Source organism: Apodemus sylvaticus, chromosome 10, assembly GCF_947179515.1.
Source record: "Apodemus sylvaticus chromosome 10, mApoSyl1.1, whole genome shotgun sequence".
In the NCBI taxonomy this organism is placed as follows: domain Eukaryota; kingdom Metazoa; phylum Chordata; class Mammalia; order Rodentia; family Muridae; genus Apodemus; species Apodemus sylvaticus.
In genome coordinates, this window is record NC_067481.1 from 45,310,166 (window position 1) to 45,338,074 (window position 27,909).

Below are 27,909 nucleotides of genomic sequence, written 5' to 3' on the forward strand. Positions count from 1 at the left end.
ATGCTCAACATATACAGGAAAAGATTACTGTAGAATGAGGAAGCGACCAGTGGCTAGGTCTAGTCAGTGGGCCAATCTTGTGCTGAGGGTATAAAGAACTTGTGACTTTGACAGATTCCCTGACACCTAGTAGGAGGGGGCATGCTTGCGGTTGGCTGGCCGGATGCCCCTAGGCCTCCCAGTCCCAATCTCAGGCTTTGAAACTCCGGAGGACAGGATGCCTGGCAAGGCAGGATAGGGGCAACGCCCAGCTCCAAGGGTCATGTGTCAAGTGCTCAGCTGAGAACTTGGCTTTGGGGGAATCAAAGGCTAGATAGAGGTGGGCTGGCCTGGAAAGAGGGCCACACTCCTGTTCTGCACAGCCTCCACTCATGGCTCTCCAGTCCTGGTTCCCCCAGCAGCCTCTGTGCCCGGAAGGAGTGAAATCTGGGCTGCTTTCCTCCAGTAACCTGAAGCTTTCATTTCTTGTCTTTGCCCTCCCTGGCCCCAGCTAAGTCTTCCTGATTGTTACTCCTCCTGCCGGTCCCTCCTCCTTACTCCCACCTCCTGATTCCAAAAACACTCTGATTGCCAGGGTGGGTCAATGGTTAACACTCCCCTGGCTTTATATAAGCTGCCCCAGGCCACCTGCTGTGTACTGCACCTTCAGTCTTTTCGTGGCTCCTGGAAGCAACTGCTCTGGCAGCCTCAGGCCGGACAGGCTGGTTCTCACCATGGCCACCTGCTGGCAGGCGCTGTGGGCCTATCGCTTCTACCTGATTGTGCTATGTCTGCCCATTTTCCTGTTGCCTCTGCCACTCGTTGTCCAAACTAAGGTAAGGACTTGTGGGTCTCATTCAGCAAAAGTAACTCGAGGGGTGACAAGGGAGAGATCGTCGGGGTCAAAGTGGGGCATCTTTAGGTTTTCCTTTTCACTTCCCTTCCCCACAAAGTGAAGCCACACCACCTTTCTGAGAGCCAAGGGTGGTTTCTGCAGGGCATCCAGCTGCTCGAGTACCTTGGAGCCTGCTGGTTTGTGGTCAGAGAGCCAGTTGCATAAAGGAAACTCAGGGGCCGACAGATGAGTTTATCTGACTACTGTGTGCCCATCAGCCCTGAACTCAGTGCCAGCCAGGGACAGGAAGAGCCAAGTGGGTAGCTTTTGAGAGGACAAGTAGGAGAAAGCTGGCCTGGGGCAGTTGTGCTCTCCCAGGTAAAACTGAGATAAGTGACTCTTCTGCAGTCTCACGGGTGGCCACTGGGGAGGACCCCTTTCGGTGCACACAGCCAGAGCACAAGGTGACTGCCTCCTTCCCATCTCATTCCCTTATTCATTTGAACCCCTGCCCCTCCTGCCTGTGACATGCATCTAGGAACCCCGTGCTTCATCTATTCAAAGTCCAGGACAGAACTTAGTTCTGTGGAGCTTGCTTTATTTGCCTTTTTGGATTTTTCTGTAAGAAAATTAGCATTAAATCTGGGTGTGGTGGCACATGCCTTTGATACCAGCACTCTAAGGCTGAGGCAGGCAGATCTTTGAGTTCAAGGCCAACCTGAAGAGTTCAAGGACAGCCAGAGCTACTTAGTGAGACCCTGTTTGTGGGGGCGGGCATTAAATAACAAATTTAAAATTAGCCTGGAGGTCTGGGGATATAGCCCGCTGGTAAGGTTTTTGTCTGCCTTGAGCAAGGCCTGGGGGTTTGAGCCCTAGCACCATCAAAACTAACAGAAACAGAGACCAAAAAAAAAAAAAAAAAAAACCAAAAAACCTAAATTTTAGCTGGGCAGTGGTGGTGCACGCCTTTAATCCCCAGATTTAGGAGGCAGGTGGATCCCTGTGAATTCTAGGACAGCCTGGTCTACAGAGTGAATTCCAGGATAACTAGGGCTACATAGAGAAAATTTGTCTCAGAAAAAAAAAACCCTAAATATTAATGAAAGTATCCTAGAGCTTTGGGAAAGAAAGTTCCAAGAAGGTCTCATACCTCAGCCTCAAAGTCTAAGAACCTTTGCAAATGACATGGATGGGAGGGGGAAGAGCCCACGCCCCTGGAACTGCCCAATGAACCACTACTTGTAGCAACAGATCAGGAAATCAAGGAAGGCCTTTGGGTTGCATTATCTCTGAGGGAGGAGGCCTAGGATTTGGCTTCTAACACTTGCCCAGTGATAAGGCCAGACTGATTTTTTTGAGATGACCTTTCTCAGTCGAGTGGCGTCTCTAAGCAGGGGATTGCTCAGATAGATTTCAGACAGGCTGGAACATGTGTGACACCACCACCATCCTGGGAGAGGCACACAAAACTCAGAAAGATTCATTGTTTCGCCCTGGGGTCACGTGGCAGAGGGGAGCTGAGTTGTGGTGAGAAAGCCGTCGTCATGTCTATCGGCGGAAGGCTGGTGTGTGCGGTGGGAGTGAGAAGCTCTGGGTTTGCTCTGCGGTACCTGGCCCTGCCACCTGCTTCTGCTTGCCTCAACCAACTGTCCCGTCCCGAGAGGCCAGGCCCTCCTCTGGACCTTGGGTTTCTATCCCACACAGTAATTCTATTCTGTTCAAACACACACACACACACACACACACACACACAACACACACACACACACACGTGCTTTCTCCACCCCAACCCCAACCCCCGACTCTGGACTCTGCTCTCCAGATTCCCACTAGCTTCCAATATCCCACACAGTAATTCTATTCTGTTCAAACACACACACACACACACACAGACACACACACACACATGCTTTCTCCACCCCAACCCCAACCCCCGACTCTGCACCCCAGATGCCCACTAGCTTCCAATGTCCTAACCCAAGGCCCATTCTCTCCTTCCTCAACTCTGCCGCAAGATTTGTCCCAGGTGCTCACCCCCTCTTTGCCCTCCCTTGACTTGACATTGCTCCTTCTCCGTCACACTCTGCAGGTTTCCCAGCAACTCTCTTGTCCGCCCCCACCTCCAACCCCTCCCGATTCCTGGTCAGGTAATTGTATGCTGTCTCATAATTGGAAAACCATCCCCCTAGCCGGGTGCGCTATCGCCCACCTCTAATCTCGGCATTTGGAAAGCTGACTTAGCAGGCTCATGAGCTCAAAGTCAGCCTAGGCTAAGTGGTCAGAACTTGCCTCGAAAACAAAACAAGGACTCCCCCTGCCTCCAAGAATCTCTATGCCCACAAGATCTGAGTCTAGGATCCTATTCCAAACCTCTACAATTGTATTAGCCAACTGTCTTGGGTATTTGGTCCACACAAATATTTCTCTATAAGCAGCCTACAGGTCTCCCATCCAGATCAAAGCTCAGCCTGGCATCTCAGAAGACACTTCCCAGTCTCACTGAGAAATGTTTCAATGCTTTTTGATGCCAGCCATGACTCAAGACACTCTGGATGATCCACTTTCCCCACCTACTCAAACACCCGCAATCCCCCAACATCCTCCAAAAGTTTCTGGATTATAATCCTGTAGTACTAGGGACGTGTTAGCGATCCCCCCAAAACAGACAGGAGCTCATCTGATGCAACTCACAGCAGGGTCTTTATTCTGTTCGAGCTGGTTTGGGCCCCCAGGCACACCGTCCGTCCATCACGCAGGATGTTTTTGGTGGGGAGAGGAGCCCCGGTTATCTATCTGGGCAAGGCTTTATAGCAAGCAGCAAGCAGGGCCGGTGGGGTGAGTGTGCAAGCATCTGATTGGAAAACTGCTATGGCCTTTAGCATAATTGGCTGGTGCTGGAAATCAAATCATAAACTTAATCTCTATTTCCCTCTGCATGGGTGGTCTTAGGCAGTTGGTGGGCTTGTCACCTGGGGGTGCAGATCTGTTAGAGTAGTAACCTTGAGACGCTGGTCTTGTTGGGGGTAAGCCTAGAGACTGGAGTTAGGTTCGGGGTTTGTTGGGAAGGGTAACTTGGAAACTAATGCTAGGTACTAGTCTGTTAGTTTACCTGAGTTCAAACTTAGATCAGGTTCTTTAAAATGGAGTCTGAACTTAAAAGATTTGGCCTCTCAATCCCAGTAAATTCACCCTAATTTGAGACTTCTATAAATGGAAAACACACTGTGCAACCATCCACTAATACCTACCCACCAACCACAGCCTAGCGCTGCCGCTCAGGACAAAGCACGGTCTGCTGGTCTTTCTTACTCTGCCTGGGAGCTGCAGCTCCTTACCACTGCCCAGAATCACTGGAGATGGTCTTACCACAAGTCACCAGGCTGGGGGAAAGATCCTAAAGTCAGCCAATCACAGGTGGGACTGTCAGAAGTTGGGGACATTTGTGCTCTGGATGACATCAGTGCCACCTGGGCAGCCTCTCTACCCTGTCTTTCCCCACCTGTCCCTGCTTTCCTGACACCCATGCTGCTCTCGGGAGCATTCCCAAGACCTCCTTCCTACCCTTTACTACCTTCAAACTGCCCCATACCCCAAACTCCTATTTGACTTAGAACTCAATATGAACTTACAATGCCCTGGTCCGAAGCTCCGGACCACAGATCAGTTGCTCTGACTCCATTCCCTGCAGCCCACCTCTGCTGCCAGAGACCTCCCTCTGCTTAGGTTTGGTGTCTCCTCTCAAGTCCATTCTCCTCCTTCCTGTAAGTTCCACTTCTATCTATGTCAGAAGCCCCCTCTGTCACACTAGTCAGTCATTTTGGCATTTTATTTACAGAGCAGTCTCTGTTTGAAAGAATGGGGCTGGGGCTGGGGATGTCACTCCGTGGGTAGGGAATGTTTGCCTAAAATACATGAAGCCTCGGGTTTAGTGCCCAGCACTGCAGAAACTGAGCTGTGGTGGCACAGTCCTGTAATCACAGCAGTCAGGATGTGAAGGCAGGACTGGAAGTTCAGGCTCATCTTTAGTTATATAGTGAGTTTGAAACTAGCCTGGCATAGATGAGGTCCTGCCTCAAAAAAAAAAAAAAAGGTATATAATTGTTTACTTTCTTCCTAATCTGTGAGGCAGGGAGTGTGACTTCCTCTCTACTAGCTTCCTGGCTCTGGCCCTCTAACATGGGAAGGAGAGCCCTAGCCAAGGTTCAGACCTCTGTAATAAAACAGCTAACATTTACTAGATGTGTTTTATATGCTCGGCATATGGGCCGAGCACCTTGAAGACTTAATTCCCTTGTTTCCCACGGAGGCCTCTTTTTGACCATGATGTTAATGCTGCTGCCTCTATTTCATAGACATGTAAACTGAGGCCTAGAGGTGTGATGTAACTTGCTTCCAATGCCAATGACGGCTGGAAAAAGAAGTTGAGTCAGTAATCTGATATTGGAGTCTGTGTCTGAAGCCGTTTGGAGAGGCAAGGAGGCGCCCACGACAGCCTCCCTCAAACCTTCCTCCTTCTTGACCACCCCGCACTTTCCTCTCACTAATGCTTCCTCCTGGCTCTTTCCCAGGGTCATAGGACAAAATACAGACGTTCTGCACTCAACATAGTTAGGGTCCAGAGGAGAGACAGGGGCTTGTACCACACAGATGTAGTGGGCACTCAGAATAGGCAGTGGCTACCTCAAAGCAATCAAGATAGACCGAGTGGCCAGGTGAAACCTTAGCTGGGGGGAGGGGGGCGACAGAGGACAGGCCGCAGGAAAGCAGAGGACGTGCAGGAACCATCAAATGAAATGGATGACAGTCTTCAAATGCTGTCCCTTTGGATAGTCAGCTGATACAGTACAGGGTGGCGCTTGCCCAGTCGTGCAGGCACGGAGGCAGACTCTCATCACCCTTGTGGGTGAAGCTCGCACTCAGTGCTCTGTGGCAGGCACCATTTATGAGTTCTGGAGAGAGGATGTGGGGGGCTTGTCATTCCTGTGGGGGTGACGTAGGGACAGATACAAAAGATTGTGTACTGCTCAAGCTGAGGAAGCGTTGACATATATGGGCCAGGGAGGAGCTGCCCTTAGGACAGAGCTCAAGTCTGGCCTCCCAGGGAGTGGACAGTTACCCTAAGACCAGAGTGGCAGTAAGAGCCAGCTAGACCCAGCTCTGGGTGAAGAACTGTCCAGGCAGAACCTGCAGCAGGTGCAAAGTGCCAATGCAGGGAAGAGCCTGGCGCGCTGACAGGGCAAACAGCAGTGCTGTGGCAGGGGCCTGCATGACCACAGTCCTGTGTCAGTCAAGTTCAGAAAGAAGAGGAAAGGGCAGTCGATGGCAGCCCTGTGAAGTTGGGGGAGAAGTGGAGACTTCATGCTTCAGGCAAAAAGGGATAAATAACACATTCAGATCCCTATAAATGTCAGTCAAAAATGCAAAACCTCTTGGAACCTAAAAAGATCATCTGCAAAAATCAGTAATGGCGCCGTGTTGTCGGGAAAATGGCAGAGATGAACATGTTTATGCTAAGAACAGAAGAAAGCAGAATTCCTTTTTTTTTTTTTTCAAGACAGGGTTTCTCTGTGTAGCCCTGGCTGTCCTGGAACTCACTCTGTAGACCAGACTGGCCTTGAACTCAGAAATCTGCTTGCCTCTGCCTCCCAAGTGCTGGGATTAAAGGTGTGCGCCACCCCAGGCCATTGTCACATATCTGTAGACCTTCTGATCACCAAGGGCCATTGTGAGGAGGAGATGAAACCTCTGCAGCAGGCTGCCCCATCCTAGGGCTCCATAAACGCCACACTCCCTTCCCATCTGCCTGGAAAGCACAGAAGGCCTTGGGCCCTATGTGGATACCACACGTCCCCACAGCTCTTCAGATGAGCTGTTGGCCCCACCAGAGCCTTGGATGCATGGATGCTTCTATGAAATAGAGAGGTGTGTCTTCTCACATAGCCCCAAATGGAGAGCAGAGAGGGAAGCTGGGATGTACGGAGATAGGTTTCACTTAAAAGCAAGATTTGAAAGTCATCCCCGCTGTCCCCCAAAACCAGGAGATCCCCCTGAAATTGAGACAAAAAAGTACCCTCATGTAGATTTTACTTGCTCGTTATTAAATCATGACCTGTCTCATCAGCACCCTAGAAGAGCATCATGGGAAGGGAAGGTAGAGTCTTTGATAGTAAAACCTGATTACAGTCTGCATGGAGACCCTGGGCCACTGGGAGGATCCACTTCCCATCAGGCCATGGGAATTACAGTTCATGTCACTCAGCCTGACTGAGGCCACTCTTCAGAAGCTGGAGCAGGCCTGGCTCCAGGCACAAACTGTGAGGTCAAGAGTCATCCTCAAAGCTACTTGGTGGACTGAGGCAGGAGGATTATTGGAGCCTTAAAGGTCAAGGGCATCTTGGGCAATATAGTGAGACCCAGACAAGGAGAGAGGGAGAGAGAGGAAGTTCTCTGACAAAGGCATAGCTGTGTTGAAGATTTTGCCAAGTGACTGGTTAAAATTTTGTGATTGTGAAGAATTGGAATGCTTCAGATCAGGAATTACTGAATTATCTTTAGTTCTCTTGATGGCCACTTGGTACCCTGCTTGTGTCTGACCTAACATCTCCATAATGACTAGGAAAGGTTATATTGCTAACTTTAGCCATCCTAGTACGTCTAAGCCTGGTGCTGAGAAAGCCATCAGCGTCTGAGATCCACAGCTGAGATCTTCCGGCTTGGCCGCGGCCTCGCATTGCCAGCCCCTAACAGTGCATTCAGAAAATGCTTTGGCTTCTGACTTTCTTCCGTTCTGAGATCAAAACTATGCTGTACCAGATGGTGGGGCACATGCCTTTAGATTCAGCAGTGGGGAGGCAGAGACAGGAGGTTCTCTGAGAGTTGGAGGCCAGCCTCGCCTACAGACAGCCAGAGCTATACAGAGAAACACTAAAGGAAAAAAAAGTGCATGTGGCTTCTCCCAAACTGCATCTGGCCAAAGGTGCTCACATTTGGATCAAATTGTGTATGTGTGAGTGCACAAGCGCAAGTGTGTGTGTGTGTGTGTGTGTGTGTGTGTGTGTGTGTAAGAGCTTTGTTTGGGAAGGAAGGAGAGAGAAGGGAGCCAGAGCTGACTGAGCCTCGGTCCTTGGAGACAGTGTGCCATTCCCAACAGGAACCAAGTAAAGGAATTCCCCCGAATGAGCACAAACAAAGGCATCAGCCACCATCGCTGTGTCTGGCAGAGCCTCAAAGGCAGGCGGAGGCTCAGGAGCCTTTAGAGTAGACAAGGACTTCAAGTGTTCCTGACCAGGGCTGTTAGCATAGGACGGCTACAGAAGAGGGCCACTGTACCGTTGTGCAGTGGGGACGATAGCTGGCTTTCTCCGGCTGGTCCTCAGTGGAAATAGGAGCTGGGAAAGCGTACATTCCTGCTGCAGGATAAGGGAGCTGGGGATGGAGTGGGGCTCAGGAATTAACATCTGTCTGTGATTTCTGGGAAAGATTGTGCGCGCACACACACACACATTACATACAGGCATATACACAGATATACACACACTCTCACACACACATGCACACATACATACACATTCACACACACACACACACACAAACACACACATGAGTCTCTCTTCATTTCAGTATAGTTGATTCCCTTCTTCACAGTCCTGTGCTATTTTACTTTGTATATTTTAAAGGCTTGCCAGGTGGTGGTGTCACATGCCTGCAATCACAGCACTCTGGGAGGCAGAGGCAGGCAGATTTCTGAGTTCGAGGCCAGCCTGGTCTACAGAGTGAGCTCCAGGACAGCCAGGGCTACACAGAGAAACCCTGTCTCAAAAAAACCAAATCCAAAAAACCAAGAAAAAAAAAGACTTAGTCTGTTTAAAGGTTTAGTCTGAGGAATTGCAAGCCTTCTTCAGACAGTGAAGGGATTCCTGGTTCCCAAGCCAGGGTAAGAAACCCCCATCAGAAGTCCCCACTACAAATGTACAAATGTTCTCACACTCCTGCCATGCCACCTACATGACCTCCTTCTTTGCTTCATCATCTTCTTCCTTTCTTGGGCTGAGATGGAACCCAGCACCTCTTGTGTGCTAAGCACAGACTCCATTGTCCAACCTCACCCCAGCCTTCATGTGATTGCTTAATTAAAACATCAGTCTGGCTACTCCTGCCTCCTCTCCTCTCCTCCCTTCTCCTCTTCTCTCTTCTCCTCTCCTCTCCTCCCTTCTCCTCTCCTCTCCTCTCCTCTCCTCTCCTCTCCTCATCTTTCCTCACCTCTCCTCACCTCCCTTCCCCTCTTCCTCCTCTTCCCTCCTCCTTCTTCTCCCCCCCCCCCCCGTTTCAATCCTTCAAAGGCCTTCCATTTTAATAGGCCTATCTTCTGGAGAAGGTTCTAGATCTCTCTCCTGGCAGACAAGATTCTTTTCAAGTATACATCTCTTCAGGCGCCTGACCTTTCTGCCTCATTTCCCACCCTTCTGTATCCACTCTCCACCCTCACTCTGTTGCCCACCAACTGAACTCCTACGCATCCCTCAGCCCCCGCTCAGCACCTCCTCCCTGGAAGTCTTCCTCGGTCTGGAATCAGGGGTCTTAGAAAAGGCATCTCCTCTTGGGACCCTCACTCTTCGGGGCTTTCCTTTGCAGGTACTTAACAAGTTGCCACCTAAATGTCCTGGCTTGCTTGAAACCCTGAGAATGTCCGTGTATCCCAGTAGTAGTGTTCCCATCTTCTGGGACTCAAGGACAGTGGGAATGGCCTGCTGTGAGCCTGTCACCTCCACCCCAGGTTAATCTTCAATTACCAGGAGGAATGTCCTAGGGCACAGTTGAGATTGTGGGCATTTGCTACCACCTCAGAACTGTGCTGTGCTGTGCCTGTGATGGTTAAAGGCCATGATGTCCACAGCCCTTGTCTGCCATGGCTTCTCTGTCACTGTCATTTTCCTGTGTGCCTCGTGTATCTGCCCAGCTCTCTTGAAGGCCAACCCTTATTCTCTGACGAACCCCACCTACCGTTCACCAGGTACACCCGTTTCCACTCAGCCATACATGTTAGCCTACTTCCTCCTGATCCTCCCCCACCCAGAAAGATGTTTTTTTTCTTCCCATGAAGGAGACACATCTGTGTACGGCTGGGAAGAAAATCCTTTAATGTTTTGTAGGGCATAAAAAACCCCAAGAGAGGTTAAGGGGTTTGTTTGTCCAAGGATATAGCAATAAGTGGTTTGTCCAAGGATGCGCCGGCCATGCTGGGTCTGGGCACTCAGGTTCTGAGCAGATGCGTTCTTTCCATAGTGAAATAAATAAGCCCCCAGCCCTGGACCTGGAGGCTCCTGTAAGGCTTTAGTCTCCCTAGGTACTTCTGGTGTTTCGGGCTAGCCCACGTAGCCAGCCCTCAGAGACTCTGGGGCTCCGGGAAAGCCGAGCTGAGCACGAATCTCATCTTACAAGGCAGCGCATCGGCTCCCTCGCTTTTGTTTGTTTGTTCTTTTAGCAGAAGCAGACTTGGACAGTCTATGGTCCAACGGCAAAGATTAATACTCATGTATTTCATAAACCTGACTGCTGCCAGCCTTGGTGGCACACACACGTAATCCCAGCCCTTAGGGGAGGCAGAGATTCCATCATGACCGAGAGAACAAGCCTCAGTCTCTAAAAGATGGGGAAGGAGCTCCCCCGACAAAAGAATACCCAGTTAAGATCTAGGAATAAGTGAGCATGCACTGGCAAAAATGGGGAGGAAGACAAAGTCCAAAAAGAGAGACTTGGTGCAAAGGTCTCTGGCCAGAGTGAGAACAGAGGACTTGAGGGAATCACAGGAGAGACTGTCTGGCCAAACTGGAGCAGAGCCCTCGAGAGTGAACAGTGTACCCAGGAGAGTGAACAGGGCACCCGGGCTCAGGATGGGACTCAGAGAACTTAGGCAGGGCACACCTGCCAGCACTGACCCACCAAACAACAAAGAATTGGTTACTAAGACAGGAATTCGTTGTTTCAGTGTTACCATAGGGACCCAGAGCTGGGAGCAGCTTCCCTCCAGGTCTGAGAAGGGAGGAGACAGAAAGAGCTCAGTATAAAACTCTCTTCTAATGCCTGAACTCTGCGCCCTGGCACAGGCTCTGCCCTCCCCCCAAATGGAAACTGTGCCCCTGAGATCTGGGCCACCCAGTGGCCCTGGGGAGCCACCAGGGACCAGCATGTAAGCCACCGGGGTTGCATGTCAGGGCTGCCGGCTCACGTTCACAGTTCTCAGCTGTGAGACAGTGAGTCTTGGTGAGGCCTGGAATCCCTGAAGTCCCCATCCCTAGAACTGGGGATGCCACCTGGAGTCACACATAGTGTGGCACAGAAGAGAAAGTACCCTGCCCTCTGGCAGTGCCTGGAGGGTGGCACCTAGCCACAGAACCTCACAGAACCCTGGCAGCACCCTAGTTCCAATCTGGATTCTCCCACCTTCAAAAAACAGGCCAAGGCATTGCCAAGCCTCCCTCCCTCATTCCCAGAATATTACCTGAAAATGCAAAAAACAAACAACGAAGACTGACAAAGGAAAAACAGTTATGAATCATGGTTTCCAGGAAAACCCCATTGCGGTTTAGAAATAATGTGTTTCCTTGCTGGTGTCATTTTCAAACACTGTGCTGAGAGGGATCCGGAGATGACGGGCAGAACCAATGTGGGCAGGTGTCCAGTATCTGATAGCTACAATCCAATGTTTGTAACACAGCCAGGCCTGGTGGCACATGCTGCTGGGGAGGCTGAAGTGAGAGGGTCACTTGAGTCCCAGAGTTTGAGGTCAGCATGAATAACTTAGTGAAACTCTGTCTCAAAAACAAAATATCTGTAACAAAGTCACTAACCAATAATGACAATGGGGAGCTGAGAAGACAGCTCAGTGGGTAAAGGATTGTTGTACAATGGTGAGTTAGATTCCCAGTGTCTGAATTTTAAAAATGAGTGCAGTTGGCACATACCTGTAATCCCAACACCTGTGATCCCAACACCTGTGATTCCCAACACCTGTGATTCTAACACCTGAGATCCCAGCACCTGTTAACCCAATACCTGTGATCCCAACTGTGAGGCGCTGGAGCTAAGAGGATTCCTGGAGCTTTGGGGCTGGCCAGACTAGCCTAGTCAGCAAGATTCAGTAAGAGATTCTATCTCAGAAAACTAAGGTGGAGAGTAATTGAGAAAGATATCCAATGTCAAACACACACGCACACACACATACACATGAACACTTGTCCATGCACACATATGCATACACACATGCACACACAGACATATACATGTGCACGCACACACATGCACACAAGGACATATGGATACAAAAAGTGACAATAGCACAGATGAACCTCAGCTCCATACTATTTCATACTTTTGTTTTGTTTTGTTTTGTTTTTGGATTTGGTTTTTTTTGAGACAGGGTTTCTCTGTATAGTCCTGGCTGTCCTGGAATTCACTCTGTAGACCAGGCTGGCCTTGAATTCAGAAATCTGCCTGCCTCTGCCTCCCTGAGTGCTGGGATTACAGGCATGCGCCACCACTGCCCGGCTCCATAATCCTATTTTTAAGTTGAGCTACTTCTAAGTTAAAACAGATAACCTATCTCAAACATGCACAAAACACATCATTTGTCTACATGGGCAAACTCATCCAACACAAGCCTACATTTTTGTTGTTGAATTTTTGAGTTATTTTATATTTATGTATTTGTTTACTTATTGTGTGTATGTACACATGTGTCATGGTACATGTGGAGGTCAGAGGACAACTTGTGAGAATTGGTTCTCTCCGGATTCTAGGTTTCGCACTCACATTGCAGCCTTGATGGCAAGTGCCTTTATCCACTGGACCATCTTTCTGGCCCCACTTGTTTGTTTGTTTGGTTTTGATTTTTGCTTTGAGCAAAGGTCTCAGGTAGCCAAGGCTAGCCTGAAACTCCCTGCGTTGCAGAGTATAGCCTTGAAATCCTGCTCCTCTGTCTACCTCTCAAGTACTAGGCTGACACACATGCACCACAATGCTGCACAAAGTCTACTTTATAATCAAGTGTGGAGTATCACCTTTTAGTCACTGAATCCAAAGTGAAGGACAAAGTATGGCAAGATATGGAAAGCTGTGGAAGGTGTGGGGAAGCATGGGAAGGTGTGGCTAAGTACGGCCTGGTATGGTAAGATATGGTAAGATGTGGAAGGTGGGTAAGGCATGGTAAGGCGTGGTAAGTAAGGTGGGGTAAGGTATGGTAAGATATGGCAAATATGCTAAGGTGTGATAAGGTATAGTAAGACGTGGTAACCTTGGTTGGCAAGGTGGTGTGGTTTCTGGTGAATGCTTCTCAGAGAAAACATGACGTGCCAGACTCACAGTGAGCCATTTGCAAGCCAGGGCTGTCTGTGCTGCCTTCTTCCCTGGCTGTGCTCATAACCCTCACGAGATGTATCTAAAGGGACAGTAGAGTTCTTCCATCGAAGTTCGCCAATCCCAGGACTCCACATCCCAGCTGACACTCTGTAATCCAGGAAGAACAGAGGAGCGAGATTCTCTATGCATTGGCAGACTGCTTGGGAGGTGGAATGGGGACAGAGGACTGAAGCCACCAGGATCGAGGTGGCTAGATGGGAACTTGCCACATTGGGGGATCTAGGCATAGCTATCAAGTGGGTGAGGGTGGGAGCCCCGTGCTAGACATACAGGACCTGTAATCTCCCCCCCCCCCCCCCGAAACTGCGTTGACTGTGATAATGGAGTCTCAAAGATGAAGCCCCTTGCCTGGGTGTGGGTGGCACACACCAGAAGACTTAGGCAGGACAGTGGCATGATGCCCAGAGTTTGCCTCGGCCTCCCAAATGCTAATCACAGGCACGAGCCACCACACCATGTGAGCGCCTGGGGAACAGTCCAGTAGGTAAAGTTCTTACGATACAAGCATAAGGACACAAATCTGATCCCCAGTCCTCACATGAAAACCTGAGTAGCATGCTACCTGTGGGAAAGTGGGGAACTGCACAGGGAAAGTGGGCACAGGAAGAACCCTGGGGCTCACTGGGCAGCCAAGCCTCCCCTAACAGGTGAACTTTAGGACAGAGAGAAAATTTGGCTCTTGAGGAACAACACCTAATGTTGACCTCTGGGCTGTGTGCACACGCATGTGTACACACACACACACACAGAGACTATAAATAAATAAATAAATAAATAAATAAATAAATAAATAAATAAATAAAGCAAATTCCCTTGATGAATCAGGGCAGTGGGAAGTGCCAGGCCCTGGGAAGGTGGCTGCTTGGCTTCAGAGCTCCAGTTCCCTCCTTGTCCAGTCCCGGGGAGCCGGAGCCCCTTGCTCACGGGAAGAACTGAGCAGAGGAGGAAATGCAGAGCTCAGGAGCCAGATGGCCTGGTTTGCTCACTTACTATTTGTGTGCCTTTGACATGTTTGCCTAATCAATCTTTCTCTTTTTTATCTGTGAACAGGGGGAGGGGCAGGGCAGTTGGGACCTCAAGGAACAACTGAATGTGACTGAAAAGCAGTCAAAACCAGGACATGGGGGCCTGGCAGGGAGACAGCTTGGGATACCTGGAAAAGCTGGCTGTCTTCTGGACTCAACAGTGTTGACCTCCAACCTCCTGTCTTTGAACGCGAAGTTCTAGGGTTTGGGGCACAAGGGTTCAGAGGGGATGGCCTGCCCTTAGTCCTGAGGGTGGGTAAGCAGTTGTCTGTCCAGCCAGGGCAAGTACAGAGGAGCAGGAGAAAAGCCGGCATCAGCAGAAACCAGCTGGTTGAGGGAGCAGAAGGGTGTCTGGTCAAGGGTCACAGGGCCCTACCCCTGAGCTGATGATTTCAGGCCCAGATCTGGAAGGGTAGAGGTTGAGTATGTTCAATCAATTCTTGGCATCAATTAAATGAGAGCTTGCCCGGAGTCAACCAAGACTCCTTGTACAGCTGCAGGAGCACCTTCCTATCTATTTCCAAGGGCGTGTTCTCTGGAGGACATGGCCTTATGCAATCCTGTGAGCGCCCGTTCTAACTCTACCACTCCCTAGTTCTCAAGACCTTGAGCAAGCCACTTGCACATCCATAAACTGAGACCACCACACCCACCTTAATGGTGCTTATGTTTTCAACCCAGAAGTCCTAAAAGTTGCTCAATAACAGCTTCCTCTTCCCTGGAACCTCTCCTCCTCACTCTCCAAGAAACTCTCTTCATCAGAGTACTAAGACTGCTGGGTAAAAGGAGAAAGCAAACAATAAAACAGACAAGGGTCCCAGCCCACAGCCTACAAAACCCCTGCCTGCCGTTCCTTTCTCAGCAAACAGTCTGGGCAGGTGTCCCTACCCAGGGGCCTCCCTCTGGCTAATCATTCTTTGGCTCTGAGAGAGGCCCTGTCAAGGAGACTGGACCCCTGATATCTTGGACCCATGTCTGGCCTCTGACTCTTCTAGGCTTAAGGCCAGGATCTGTGGGACAGAAGAAGGAAAGAGAATTTTTGGTGCCCCAAATCTGCCTCAGTGTAGCCCCAAAACTCTTACATAATGCAAGGCTGGAAGAAGCTCTCACATAGTCTGAAGCATGAACTGTGCCTTGGTTTGCATGCTGAGTGTGGCCCATGAAGGAGACAGGAGATCTGTCTCAAAGAATTCCTGGGGATTCCTTCCCTAGGACAAAGTTAGCTTCAAAACTGAGACCCATAGATCCTGGGTTCCAGGGATCCAGATGCCACCAAGCTGACTCTGTCCTGGGATAGGACTTAGTGATAGACGCCTTTCCCAACATGCATAAGGCCTGAGTTCCACCCCACCCGACAACCACTAAATAAAGCAACATAGGAAAAGGACCAGAATCCTGAGCAGGGCCAGGCCTTCCTCTGGCAACCCGTCTCTCAGCTGCCTCTCCTGGGACCCTAGAGTCTTCTTGAGCTAAATGGGGCTTGTTACAGTGTCTTGGCCCCACTGGGCAGTGGTGGCATATGCCTTTAATCTCAGCACTTAGAAGGCAAAGACCCATAGATCTCTGTGAGTTCAAGGCCATCCTGGTCTACAGAGTTCCAGGACAGTTAGGGTTGTTACGCAAAGAAGCCCTGTCCCAAAGAAAACAAAACAAAAACAAAATAAAAAAAAAGAAGTCTTGGCCCCAAGGTCAAAGACAAGAGGAGAACACCTTATTTAGTTTGGGACAGGGTCTCACTGGTCACACATACCATTAATCCCGGGACTTGGGAAGCAGAGGCAGGCAGATCTCTGTGAGTTTAAGGACAACCTGGTCTACATAGTAAGCTCTGGGCTAGCTAGGGTTCTGTTTCTTTTTTCTTTTTTTTTCTTTCTTTCTTTCTTTCTTTCTTTTTTTTTTTTTTTTTTTTTTTTTTTTTTTTTTTTTTTTTTGGTTTTTTGGAGACAGGGTTTTTCTGTGTAGCCCTGGCTGTCCTAGAACTCACTCTGTAGACCAGGATGGCCTCAAACTCAGAAATCTGCCTGCCTCTGCCTCCCAGAGTGCTGAGATTACAGGCATGAGCCACCACTGCCCAGCTCAGGGTTCTTTTTCAAAACAAACAACAAAAATAAATAAATCAAAACTTAAGATAATGTTTCATGCATAGCCCAGACTGTTTTCAAACATGCTATATAGTCAAGGATGACTTTGAACTCCTGATCTATCTCCCAAATGCTGGCTGGGCTTACAGGCTACGTGGTGCTTGGACTTGTGTATGAGGCACTGTGCATCCTAGGAACTCTCCCACTGAGCCATATCCCTGGCTTTTCTTTGTTCGTTTCCATCCTGAGCTGGGACCTTGGGCCTGGATCAAGTGTTCACAAGCTCTCTCACGCTCATACCAATGGCCTGGTCTGTTTCTCTGGAGGGCAGAAGGGATTGTAGCTGTGCCATCCAACTACTCTGCCTCTCTCCTCCTGCCCACAGGAAGCCTACTGTGCTTACACCATCATCCTCATGGCGCTGCTGTGGTGTACCGAGGCCCTGCCCTTGGCTGTCACCGCCCTCTTCCCCATCGTCCTCTTCCCTTTGATGGGCATCATGGAAGCCTCTGAGGTGAGCACCCCCCACCAACAGGAGGGAAGACTACAGGGAAAGAGGAAATCCTCCCTAGAGCCTTGGAACCAAAGAAGCCTCATCACAAGGTCATGGAAAAAGGCAGGGGGCATGAGGCAGGATCAGCTAGGAGGCAGAGTATCCTAGAAACAGGTGGCTATTTGAGAGTTCGTTCACAGTAGGAGGGATGAGCCCTGCAGAGAGGGGCAGGGCCTGCAACAAGAGGAAGCTTATGATAGCCCACTGTAGAACTCACCCAGCGCCAGGTCCTGGTAGCGTTACTGTAAGACTGGCACAGGAAGATGTTAAATTCAAGGCCAACCTGGGCTATGTAGGCAGACCCTGTCAAAAACAAACAAAAAGACCAACTGTCCTATCTATCACCTATCTATCTATCTATCTATCTATCTATCTATCTATCTATCTATCTATCTATCTCGGTCTCCACAGAGCCTAAGTTTGTCCTAAGACACCCTTTGGATTCCAAGATCTCAGGATGCTAGATTCTCTTATGTAAGATGTATATAGTGGTTTTATAGCATGAGGATACATCTTCCTTGTGATACCTAATATGAATAAATAGTTTCTATAATGTATTGTTTAGAAAATAGGGCTGGGAGATGATGGCTCAGGAGATAAAGGCACTTGCTGTCAAGCTTAACAGCCTGAGTTCAGTCCCTGGGATCCACATAGCAGAAGACGAAAACAAGTCATCTTCAGACCTCCACCCTTGAGCCATAATAAATGTACACACACAGACACACACACACACACACACACACACACACACACCACATGCACACACTCACACATGCATGTAAATAAGTGTAAGACTTTAAATAAGGATGTACTGGTGAGTCTGTACCCTTCAGAATAGATGCAGTTCTGCCTGACTATTTTCTACACCAGGATGTCTCATCTGTGAATGCAGACGCCACATACAAAAATCTAACAGAGGACCGGCTGCACATTCCTTTAAAAAGATGTATGTCTTTGATGTGTGTATTTTGTCTGAATGTGTACATGTATGTGCATCACATTTGTGTCTGGTACCTTCAGAGATCACAAGATGGCATCGGGTTCCCTTGTGGGTGTTTGGTTGGTTGTTTTTTTGGTTTTTCAAGACAGGGTTTCTCTGTGTAGCCCCTGGCTGTCCTGGAACTCACTCTATAGACCAGTTTGGCCTCGAAATCGGCCTGCCTCTGCCTCCCAAGTGCTGGGATTGTAGGCGTGTGCCACCATTGCCCTGCTACCCTTGTGTTAAAGATGCTTGTGAACCATCATGGGGACACTGAAATCCAAACCCAGACCCTCTGGAATAGCAGCAAGTGCTCTTAACTGATGAACCATCTCTCCAGCCCCTAGCTATACTTCTAATGTAATGGCTCTTGAATTTGAATCGCACCAGAACTACCTGGACTGAGGAGCAAACCAGATAGGGGGCCTGCACCTGAGCTCACCCAGAGCTAAGGGATTTCCCTCTCCATCTCATTCCTCTTTATCTTCCCCTTCTCCTCTTCCTCCTTCTCTTTCTCTTCCTCCTCCCTCCCTTCTTCCTTCTCTTATTCCTCTTCCTTCTCCTACATTCTAACACAGCTTCTTGCTGTGTAGCCCAGGCTGGCCTAGAATTCACAGCTTTCCTGCTCCTGGGACATCAGCAGAGCTACCAAGCCCTGCTGAACATTTGACTTGTAACAGGTCTCAGGTGATGGTGATGACACTGGCCCAAGGATGACATCTACTTTCTAGAAAGAGCAGAGAATTAGTTATGCCCCAATTCTCAGCTTGAACCACAACTGGATTCAGGCCAGAGTTTCACAGTCTTTGAGAGGAGAAAAGGAGTGAGTTTGGTAGGAACAGGGAACCTGGCTCCTGTCAGTGGTCGGTTATCCAAAGGCCATTTCCATTTGGTTCTGAACACTGAAGGGAATACCAGTTTGTAAGGATATTATGACTGTTCCCCATAAACTCAGTGGTATAAGGAAGAGACCCCAGAGTCTCAGATACATCCCTGCTCCCTCCCCAGGTCTGCGTAGAGTACTTCAAGGACACCAACATATTGTTTGTCGGGGGGCTGATGGTGGCCATCGCCGTGGAACACTGGAACCTGCACAAGCGCATTGCCCTCAGAGTGCTCCTTATCATTGGAGTGCGGCCCGCTCTGTGAGTCCGTGCTAGCCAGGGTGGGAGGACCGAACAGTCATCCCATGTCTGGAAGGAAGCTGGAGTGGCAGTGTGTCTCTCTGTTTGGCTCTAGGCTGCTTCTGGGCTTCATGATGGTCACAGCCTTCCTGTCTATGTGGATTAGCAATACAGCCACCACAGCCATGATGCTGCCCATTGGGCACGCGGTTCTGGAGCAACTGCAGGGCTCACGGGACACAGAGGAAGGCAATAGCAACCCCGCCTTTGAGCTCCAGGAAGAAAGTCCCCAGAAGGAGGTGGCCAAGCTTGGTAAGAGACATGAAACAGACCCTGCCCTCAACCCCTTAGATCTGGGAAAGCTCTAACATAACTACAAGAGTAGTCATCTTGGAGCCCACGGGGGAGAGAGAGATGAGTGGCCAACCTGTCCAGGTCTTCCTGAGGCTTTCCCAGATCTAAAACACCAGTGGAGGCTGGTGGGATATCTCAGCAGGTAAAGGTGCCTGCCAGCAAGCCTGAAGACCTGAGTTCGATTCCTGGGATCCAATGATAGAAAGAGGGAACTGACTCTTGCAAGTTGTCTTCTGACTTTTAAGTGCAATGGGACGTGTGTGTGTGTGTGTGTGTGTGTGTGTGTGTGTGTGTGTGTATACATGTGTAAGCATGCATTTTTGTAATAATAATAATAATAATAATCTCTGAGGGTACCAGGCACAAATGTGATGCAATATATGTCCACATTCTGGCAAAAAAATTATTATTATTATTATTAACAACAACAATAATAATTTTATTTTAAAAATATTAAAAGCCAAGATCCATAGGCTAAAAATGTTGCTCAAGGGTGGGGCAGTTGCTCAGCATATGTCGATCCCTGATAATACAGCAACAATAACAATATTAAACACCACCAATAACGCTAAGCATCCTGTGCTAGGATCCTTCAGTCCTAGCAATCCAAGAGTTTGGTGAGAAGCGAGCTAAAGTCTGGGAAACGGGAAGTGTTCTGGGCTTTATTCCTCCTGCTTGGTCTAGGTAACCCTCTTCACATCGCTGTGCCTCAGTTTCCCAAGACATGTTGAACCAGATTGTGTCTGAGAAGCCAAAACTCCAGAGAATGCTGAAATCTGGAGACAGCCTCTGCCCACTGTCAGCTCAAGTTTGCTGACAAGGAACCCTGGAGACCTCAGGGCACAGCCAAGACTCCTGCAGTTTCTCTTGTCCCTGTCCCTACACGCTTCTCCTTGTTCGCAGATAACGGACAGGCTGTAGTTGCTTCTTCAGAGCGAAGAGCGCAGACAAGCCAAGAGCATCGCCGCTTCAGCCAGGGCCTGAGTCTCTGCATCTGCTACTCAGCCAGCATCGGAGGCATTGCCACCCTGACAGGCACCACACCCAACCTGGTGCTCCAAGGCCAAGTCAACTCGTGAGTGCCGGTGGTGGGGGCAGCATGACACGAGGGACTTGCACTCTCACTGAGTGGCAAATGGGACCAGGCAGTTTCGGGGACACTGTTACACAACAACCCATGTCCCCTTCATCAGGATCTTCCCCGAAAATCCTAATGTGGTGAACTTTGCTTCGTGGTTTGGTTTTGCCTTCCCCACCATGGTCATCTTGCTGCTGCTGGCTTGGCTGTGGCTACAGGTCCTCTTCCTGGGTGTCAAGTAAGTGGTGTCTTAGGTAAGAGAAGCCCGGTTTCCTGCCCATACCCCCAGGAGTCTGTTTCATCCAAACATGGTGGGGGACCATGCTTTGAGAAGCCTTCTGCCTCTTTAGATGCTTGGCCTCCCACATAAGAGAATTACTGGGTGCAGAATGGTGCCCCTGTTAGCAGACAGGCAAGATGAGTCTGAGGGGATAGTGAATTCTTGGATGGAAAATCATGCCTCATGTGCTGTGTGTGTGAGTGTGTGTGTGTGTGTGTGTGTGTAGTGCGTGAGTCTGAGAGTATGTGTGTGCAGAGTATGTATATGTGTGTATGGGTGTGTGAGAGTATGTGTGTGTATGAATGAGTGTGTGTGTAAGAATATGCATGTGAGCATGCGTGTAGAGGGTGTGAGTGTGACTGTGTCTGAGAGTATGTGTGAGTGTGCATGTGTGTATAGGAGTGTGCATGTGTGGAATGTGTGAGGGTATGTGTGTGTGTATGAGTAAGTGTGTGTGTAGTATGTGTGTATAAGAGCATGTGTGTGTATGTTGAGAGTGTGTGAGTCTGAGAGTATGTATGTGTGAGTGTGTGTGTGAGTGTGAGAGTATTGTGTGTGGAGTGTGAGTGTGTATGTTGAATGTGTGTGTGAGAGTATGTGTATGTATATGTGAGTGTGTGTATATGTGTGTGTGTATGTTGAGTGTGTGTATGTGTGTGTGTGTTTAGTGTGTGTGAAGGCCAGAGGTTGACATTAGCTGTTTTCTTCAATCATTTTTCCCCTTTTATTATTATTTTTATTCACTTTCCATCCCAATCACTGCCCCCTTTCCCCATCCCCTCCTCACCCCTTCCCCATGCCCCCTCCTGCTCTCCTCTGAGAGGGTGGAGGTCCCCTGGGTATACCCTGACCTTGGTACCTCAAGTCTCTGCAGGGCTATGTGCATCCTCTTTCACTGAGGCCAGACAAGGCAGCCCTTTACAGTAAGGGGAAAACAGTCTATAGACGACAGGTAACAGCTTTAGAGGCAGCCCCTGCTCCAATTGTTAGAGGACCCACATGAAGACAGAGCTGTACATCTGCTGCATACATGTCGGAGGGGTTCCCTTTATTTTTTGAGGCAAGGTCTCTCAATGAATCTGGAGGTCATCCAGGCTACTCTGGGGAGCCAGTAAACCCTAGAGATCCTTCAGCCTCTGCATTCCTAGAGCCATTTTTATATGAGTGCTGGGACTGAACTCAGATCTCGATGCCCACACGGTAAGCATCTTACCGACTAAACCATCTCTCCAGTCCTGAAGACCCCAGCCAGGCACCCTCCCATAGAGCTCCATGGTCCTTGGATAAGCAGTTGGGGATTCCTCAAGGAACTCAGTTTGTTAGAGAAGCATTTGAGGTGATTGTTCTGTTTGCCTGTGCATGCCCTAGCCACTGAGACTCCTAGACGTCAGGAAAATCTTCATCCTGGCCGTTCTCCGTCTGGTGGGTAATGATATGGTGGGAGCTGTAAGAACAGCAACCACAGGGAGTGGCCATTCCAGAATGTTCCTGGACATGATATCAGTCTTACAGAACTGATAGCCAGCCAGGTATAGACGTGCAAGAAGGCATCCAGGCAGGACAGGCACAAACCATAGAGTCCAGAAAGACCTAGGTGTGTCTGGGAAAGCTGCTTCTCGAGAGCTATAGCACAAAGACGCTGTTGGGGAACAAGCACAGGGAACTTTGTGAGTCACACAGAGTTGGACCCTTGTACTTGAGGCCAGGATGAGGAGGTAAAGTTCAACCCTGAGTTACTCCTCATTACAGTTTGGAGATCTATGTAGCCGGATGTGGCGGTACATACCTGTCATCTCTATACCTGGGGAGCTGAGGCAGGAGGATCACGAGTTCAAGGCCAGCCTGGGTTACGTAGCAAGACTCTGTCTTACAAACCTAAAATGGAGTAAAGTAGTCATATGCCCTGCTAAGGCTCATTTGAACTGGAGTCTGTAATCTATTAGGGATGGTTCTTGGGCACATAGATCAGAATGGTGGTCTGAATGTTACTGGGGTGTGAGTCATGGTTATCCATCCATCCTTTCTAGACAGAGGAGAGCCTCAGCAAGTTAAGCTGTGTTTTGAACAAATCACTCAGGAATGTACAAAGAGGCTGGGTTAGGGTTGGAAGCTGCTATGGGGCAAGGGAACAGCTGATGAAGTCAGCACACTGTTGGATCCTGTGAGGAGTCACAGATGTGTGAGACATGCTCTTGGCCCTGAGAAACCCACAGACCAGCAAGAGATAAGGTTTACCCAAGTGTGAAGTTAAATGTTAAAGAAACAGCAGGAGGAGGCAGCCAAAGCTTTCTAAATGGCTAGGCCTATGTAGGTACATTTGAGGCTGGTAGGGATCCCCAGGACTGGGCAGGGGTTCCTGGAATACCGATGAAAAAGAGAACTCTCCATCAGGACCTGAAGTCACTCAGGAGTCTGGACCTCTCATCCTTCTCACCCTGTACAGGAAGGGCTGGACAGGCTCAGCACGAGAGACTCTTCAGAGGAAGGGTCACAGTAGGGATGACAGGAAGAGGTAGCTTTCTTGTTGAAGAAAAGCCACAGTCCCAAGACAGGCATGGTGGTACACGCCTATAAGCCCAGTGCTCAGAGGGATGAGGCAGGAGAATCAAAAGATGGAGAACAGCTTAAGCTAAAAAACAAAACAAAGACTTAGAAATGTAGGTCAGTTAGTGAAGAGCTTACCCAGCCTTCATGAGACCCTGGGTTCAGTCCCCAGTCCCACACAACCTGAGCATGATAGTGGATGCCTGGGATTCAAGGCCAGCATGGGTTAGATGAGTCCCTGTCTGGAGTGGGGGAGCCAGGTCATAATGCCCTTCTGGGTCCTGGACTCTTTTCTAGAGCCAGGACATTAGGGCTTGCCCATGCCTGGTGTGGATCCTTCATACACTGTCTCTGCCTCTGCCTCCAGCTTCCGGAAGAACTTTGGCTTTGGGGAAGGGGAGGAAGAACGAAAGCAGGCTGCCTTCCAGGTCATCAAGACCCAGCACAGTCTCCTGGGCCCCATGAGTTTTGCAGAGAAGACTGTCACTGTCCTGTTTGTCCTGTTGGTGGTGCTCTGGTTCGCGAGAGAGCCGGGCTTCTTCCCAGGATGGGGTGACACAGGTTTCGCCAATGAAAAAGGGCAAAGGTGAGACCTTCCAGAGCAGGAGGGGGAACTGCCTGAGGATCTGCACTGGAGAATAGGAAAAGTTAGGAAGAAGGTGGGAAGGGAGTTAGGGAAAAGACAGGGTGTCTCTCTCAGGGGCATGCTGATGGGCGGGACCCTTCTCTGTCCCCATACTCAGCCTTCCCTCCCACCTTCTCCGCAGCATGGTGTCAGACGGGACAGTGGCCATCTTTATCAGCCTGCTTATGTTCATCCTGCCCTCCAAGATTCCAGGGCTAACCCAGGACCCAGGTAAGCACCTGCCCCGGGGCTGGGAAGGGTCTCCGGCAGCCCCTGTCGCAGGTATATAGCCTTCGACCACATTTGGCAGGAGCCAGCAAAGTTCCTCTGGGTGACCTACTGAAGTCACAGGGACTCAGGGACAGAGCTGGAATCCTACAGAGATGGGAGACTAAGGGTCCCCTTCTGCCTGCCTTAGGCTCTGACAGGAACCTGCTTAGGAAGGAGGGGAGGGGAGACCTACTCACTTTTGGTGACATCCTTGTCTGCTTGGGGAGTAGAAAAACCAGGGAAGCTGAAGGCTCCTCCTGCCATCCTCACCTGGAAGACAGTGAACGATAAGATGCCCTGGAATATCCTGATCTTGCTGGGTGGGGGCTTTGCCCTGGCCAAAGGCAGTGAGGTGAGAGCCTGTCTGAGGGAGACCCTGGGATAGTCCCACACTAGGCTAAGGCGCCTTTCCCCGAGATGGGTTCTTGAAGCCCAAAGGAGAGTAGGCCTCTCTCAGCGATGAGCCCCACCCCCCCACCCCACCCACGTACTCCTGAAGCCAGTGCAATGGGCCTGAACACCAAGGCTAGCATCAGTTTAATGCAGCGCCAGGGGAAGCCTCCAGGGGGCGCCAGATAACAGTCTTCCAGGAACCAAAGCGTCTTTCTCTTGACTCTCCATCCAAAAAGAGCTGAGATTCCCCAGGACCTCCAGGTCCTAGGAGAGCTGAGTCAAGGGTTGATATAGAAGATGCCTGGGTCTGTGATTAACGTATCGACAGTCTGAGGCAGACACTTTGCTCAGTGTGGAGGAGACAGGAACACAGTGCCTGGGCATAGATAGCATTAGCGGCAGGTCCCACAGCCTGGCTTGACAGGGTCAGACCAGGAGCTCTTCCTACCCTGGGACTTGCTCATTTTCCCAATAGCTTCTTCCCAGCCTCTTCATGGCCCTGCTCCCCTACCCTGTCAGGCGCACAGCCCCTTAAGCCCTAATGCTCAGCAGGGAGAGGGCTCAAGTGATCCAGGGTCTCCAAGGAAAGTCAAGAAAGTGAGGTGATTATACCCACGAATCGCCAGGTTGCCCACTAGACCCTCCCCCCGTCCTCATCCCACTGGTCTTAAGGAGCAGCAGGGAGCTCCCTTGGTTCTAGCTGAATACCAACTTCCTTCATAGCTGTTTGACTTAAAGGCCACAGAGGTGTGGGCAGGGACAGGGTTTCCCAGAGTTCCAGCTGAGAACCTGAGGTCCCCAGACAGTTCTGTCTTATCTATATCGCGTCCTTCTGACTTCAGAAATCAGGTTTGTCTGAATGGCTGGGAGACAAACTGACCCCACTGCAGCACATACCGCCATCTGCCACTGCGATTATCCTCTGTCTATTGGTTGCCATCTTCACCGAGTGCACCAGTAACGTGGCCACCACTACGCTATTTCTGCCCATCCTGGCCTCCATGGTGAGCTGACACTGCAGTTTCCTCCAGGCAGCCCTCCTGTTTGCTCTCTGCCTGTCCCCCGACCCCCCATGGTCAGAGTGGCTGGTCTAGACCTGTCCATGAAGAGAACCTCCTAAGTGTCCCCCTTCTTCTCCTGGTGTTGAACTCTTAGGTCCTAAGGCCTTCTGGCCCCTGAGTCACCTGTCTCAGGTGACATCACTCTTTGAGTATCCCAGTGGGGCTGACTGGAGGCCCCACCCACCTCCCCACCCAATCCCCTGTTCTGGTCATTCCAGAAGGGATGGGGGTAAAATTGCTCCCTGGAGCGTCCCCAGCCCCTTCCTCCTCAGGCGTGTCCCCACAGTCTTTGATGACGCCTCCTGAGCCCCTTTGAGATCAGTTTTATGAGCCCCTCCCTCCCATCACTGCACCCCACAGGGCAGGGCAGCACGTTCTGAGAGGTCAAGGGGCCCTCTCCAGGTCACCCAGAGCGCTCTGCCCAGGGTCTGGGCTCATGACAAGAGAGAAAAGGGGTGGGTCAGGCCCCCAGAAGGGAGAGGAAGAAGCACTGGGTCTAGCCTTCCCACTGAGCCTGAACTGGGATCAGCTGTGTCCACTGTCGTCCTCCAGGCCCAGGCCATCTGCCTGCATCCACTCTATGTCATGCTCCCCTGCACCCTGGCTGCCTCCCTGGCCTTCATGCTGCCGGTGGCCACCCCACCCAACGCTATTGTCTTCTCCTTTGGAGGCCTCAAAGTGTCTGATATGGTGAGTGGCAGGGAAGTCGGAATGTCTCTGCCCTGCACCTGCCTGAGGGCCGCTTAGGTTCCCAGAGAAGAGCTGGCCCTGGCGTGTGGGAGCTGGGGGGAGGGGGAGCTCTGACATCTTTATGTTCTACAGTACCAGAACAAATAAGGGGAGGGGCATCTGGAAGGAGGGGAGCAGCATCCCCATTTAATGAAATGGCCTAAGAGAAAACAAGGCCCAGAACCCCAAGAGTATAGAAGGAACCCCCATTTTCCCTCTTAGGATCAGTCAAATAAGAGACAAAGACATTGCCTAACACTGCAGGTTAGACTGAAGGCAGGACTTCCCAAGGAGGGCTTTTCTGATGGGAGGGGTTCTGAGCACCCCTGACAATTGAGGAGTGTGTATCTGATTCACGTTGGCTTGCCTCATCCTAGGCCCGTGCGGGATTCCTGCTCAATATCATCGGAGTGCTGGCTATCACATTATCCATCAACAGCTGGAGTATCCCCATCTTCAAGCTGGACACATTCCCCTCTTGGGCCCACTCCAACACAAGCCAGTGCCTTCTCAACCCGTCCAATTCCACTGTACCAGGCCTCTAGACTATGGTACAACCTAGCTCTGCTCGGGAAAGCCCGCCGGTGCCACTCCTCAGAGCCAGGAGAGGGCGCCCCAAATGCCAAGTCCCGGGCCAGTGGTGCAGATTCGGCCGGCGCATGCGCAATCGTGTGTTCGTGTGTCTGCCTAGATCTTGTGTACGCTCTCTCTCCGGTGAAGCGGAAGATGCTCGTGTCTCCGAGTGGTGTGCGTGGACGCTTGCGTGTGGTGTGGCCTGAGGGCTCCTCGGTAGTTGTATGCGCGGTAACAGCGCCCGCCCTCTGTCTCCCAGCTAAGCCTCCAGATCTCTTTGCACTGTATTTATTGAAACTCTGGGCAGGAGGCGTCTGGGAGCAGGAACTCCAAGGTTCATTAAAGGCTTTTTCAGTAGAGTCCGGATGTTCAGAGCCTGGAAGCAGAGGTCGAGCACCCCTGCCAGACCGTTTGGAGTGGGCGCAGCCACCCAGCAAAGTTGCAGTGACTTCACCAGCGGCTAATTGGGAGCTGCCAGTCCCTGCGTGCCTTTGGGAAAACCGGCCTCCCCGTTCCCAGAGCACTCCCTGGACATTTACATAAAACCCTCTGCCCCTGCCAATTCCTCACCGACCCTTCCTCCAGCTGGAAAAACCGGTCTCACCAGATCAGAGGAGACAGGCTGACCCATGCCAGGTGCTCAGAAAGATGGACCCTCATCCAAAATGGCAGCCCGCGGGAGGCTAAGTGAGGGTTAGATACATTAAGAACAGGCTCAAACCTGCCATGGCCGTCAGAGTCCAGAGCCGGACTATGAAGCTGGACAATATACAGCGCTCTACCTCCTTACCCATCCCACCCCATTCTCTCATAGAGCACAGATACTCGTATATCTAGCAAAGGGGGCCTGGCGACACCACTTCACCATCCATTTGAGCATCAACACCTCTCCTTGGCTGGAAGTCCATCTCTGTGTCTGTCCTAATTCTCTCAGTGTGGATAATGCCATGTATACCTGGGAATGATTCATTTGAAGAGTTTCCTAGAGTCTTACCCAGTTCTATTCTGCAGT

At 50.4% G+C, this 27,909-nt stretch overlaps 1 protein-coding gene across 1 annotated transcript; it reads left to right on the forward strand.

The window, feature by feature from the left end:
• Window positions 1–713: 713 nt before the first annotated feature.
• On the forward strand, window positions 714–27,275 carry Slc13a2 (solute carrier family 13 member 2). Its single transcript, XM_052197245.1, is given in 12 exon segments — window positions 714–815; window positions 16,720–16,848; window positions 18,728–19,011; window positions 19,106–19,302; window positions 20,248–20,419; window positions 20,538–20,660; window positions 23,614–23,832; window positions 24,014–24,102; window positions 24,372–24,493; window positions 25,377–25,538; window positions 26,148–26,285; window positions 26,702–27,275. Coding segments are annotated over 12 exon segments (1,905 nt in total). The 3' UTR covers window positions 26,870–27,275.
• The last annotated feature ends 634 nt before the right edge of the window (window positions 27,276–27,909 follow it).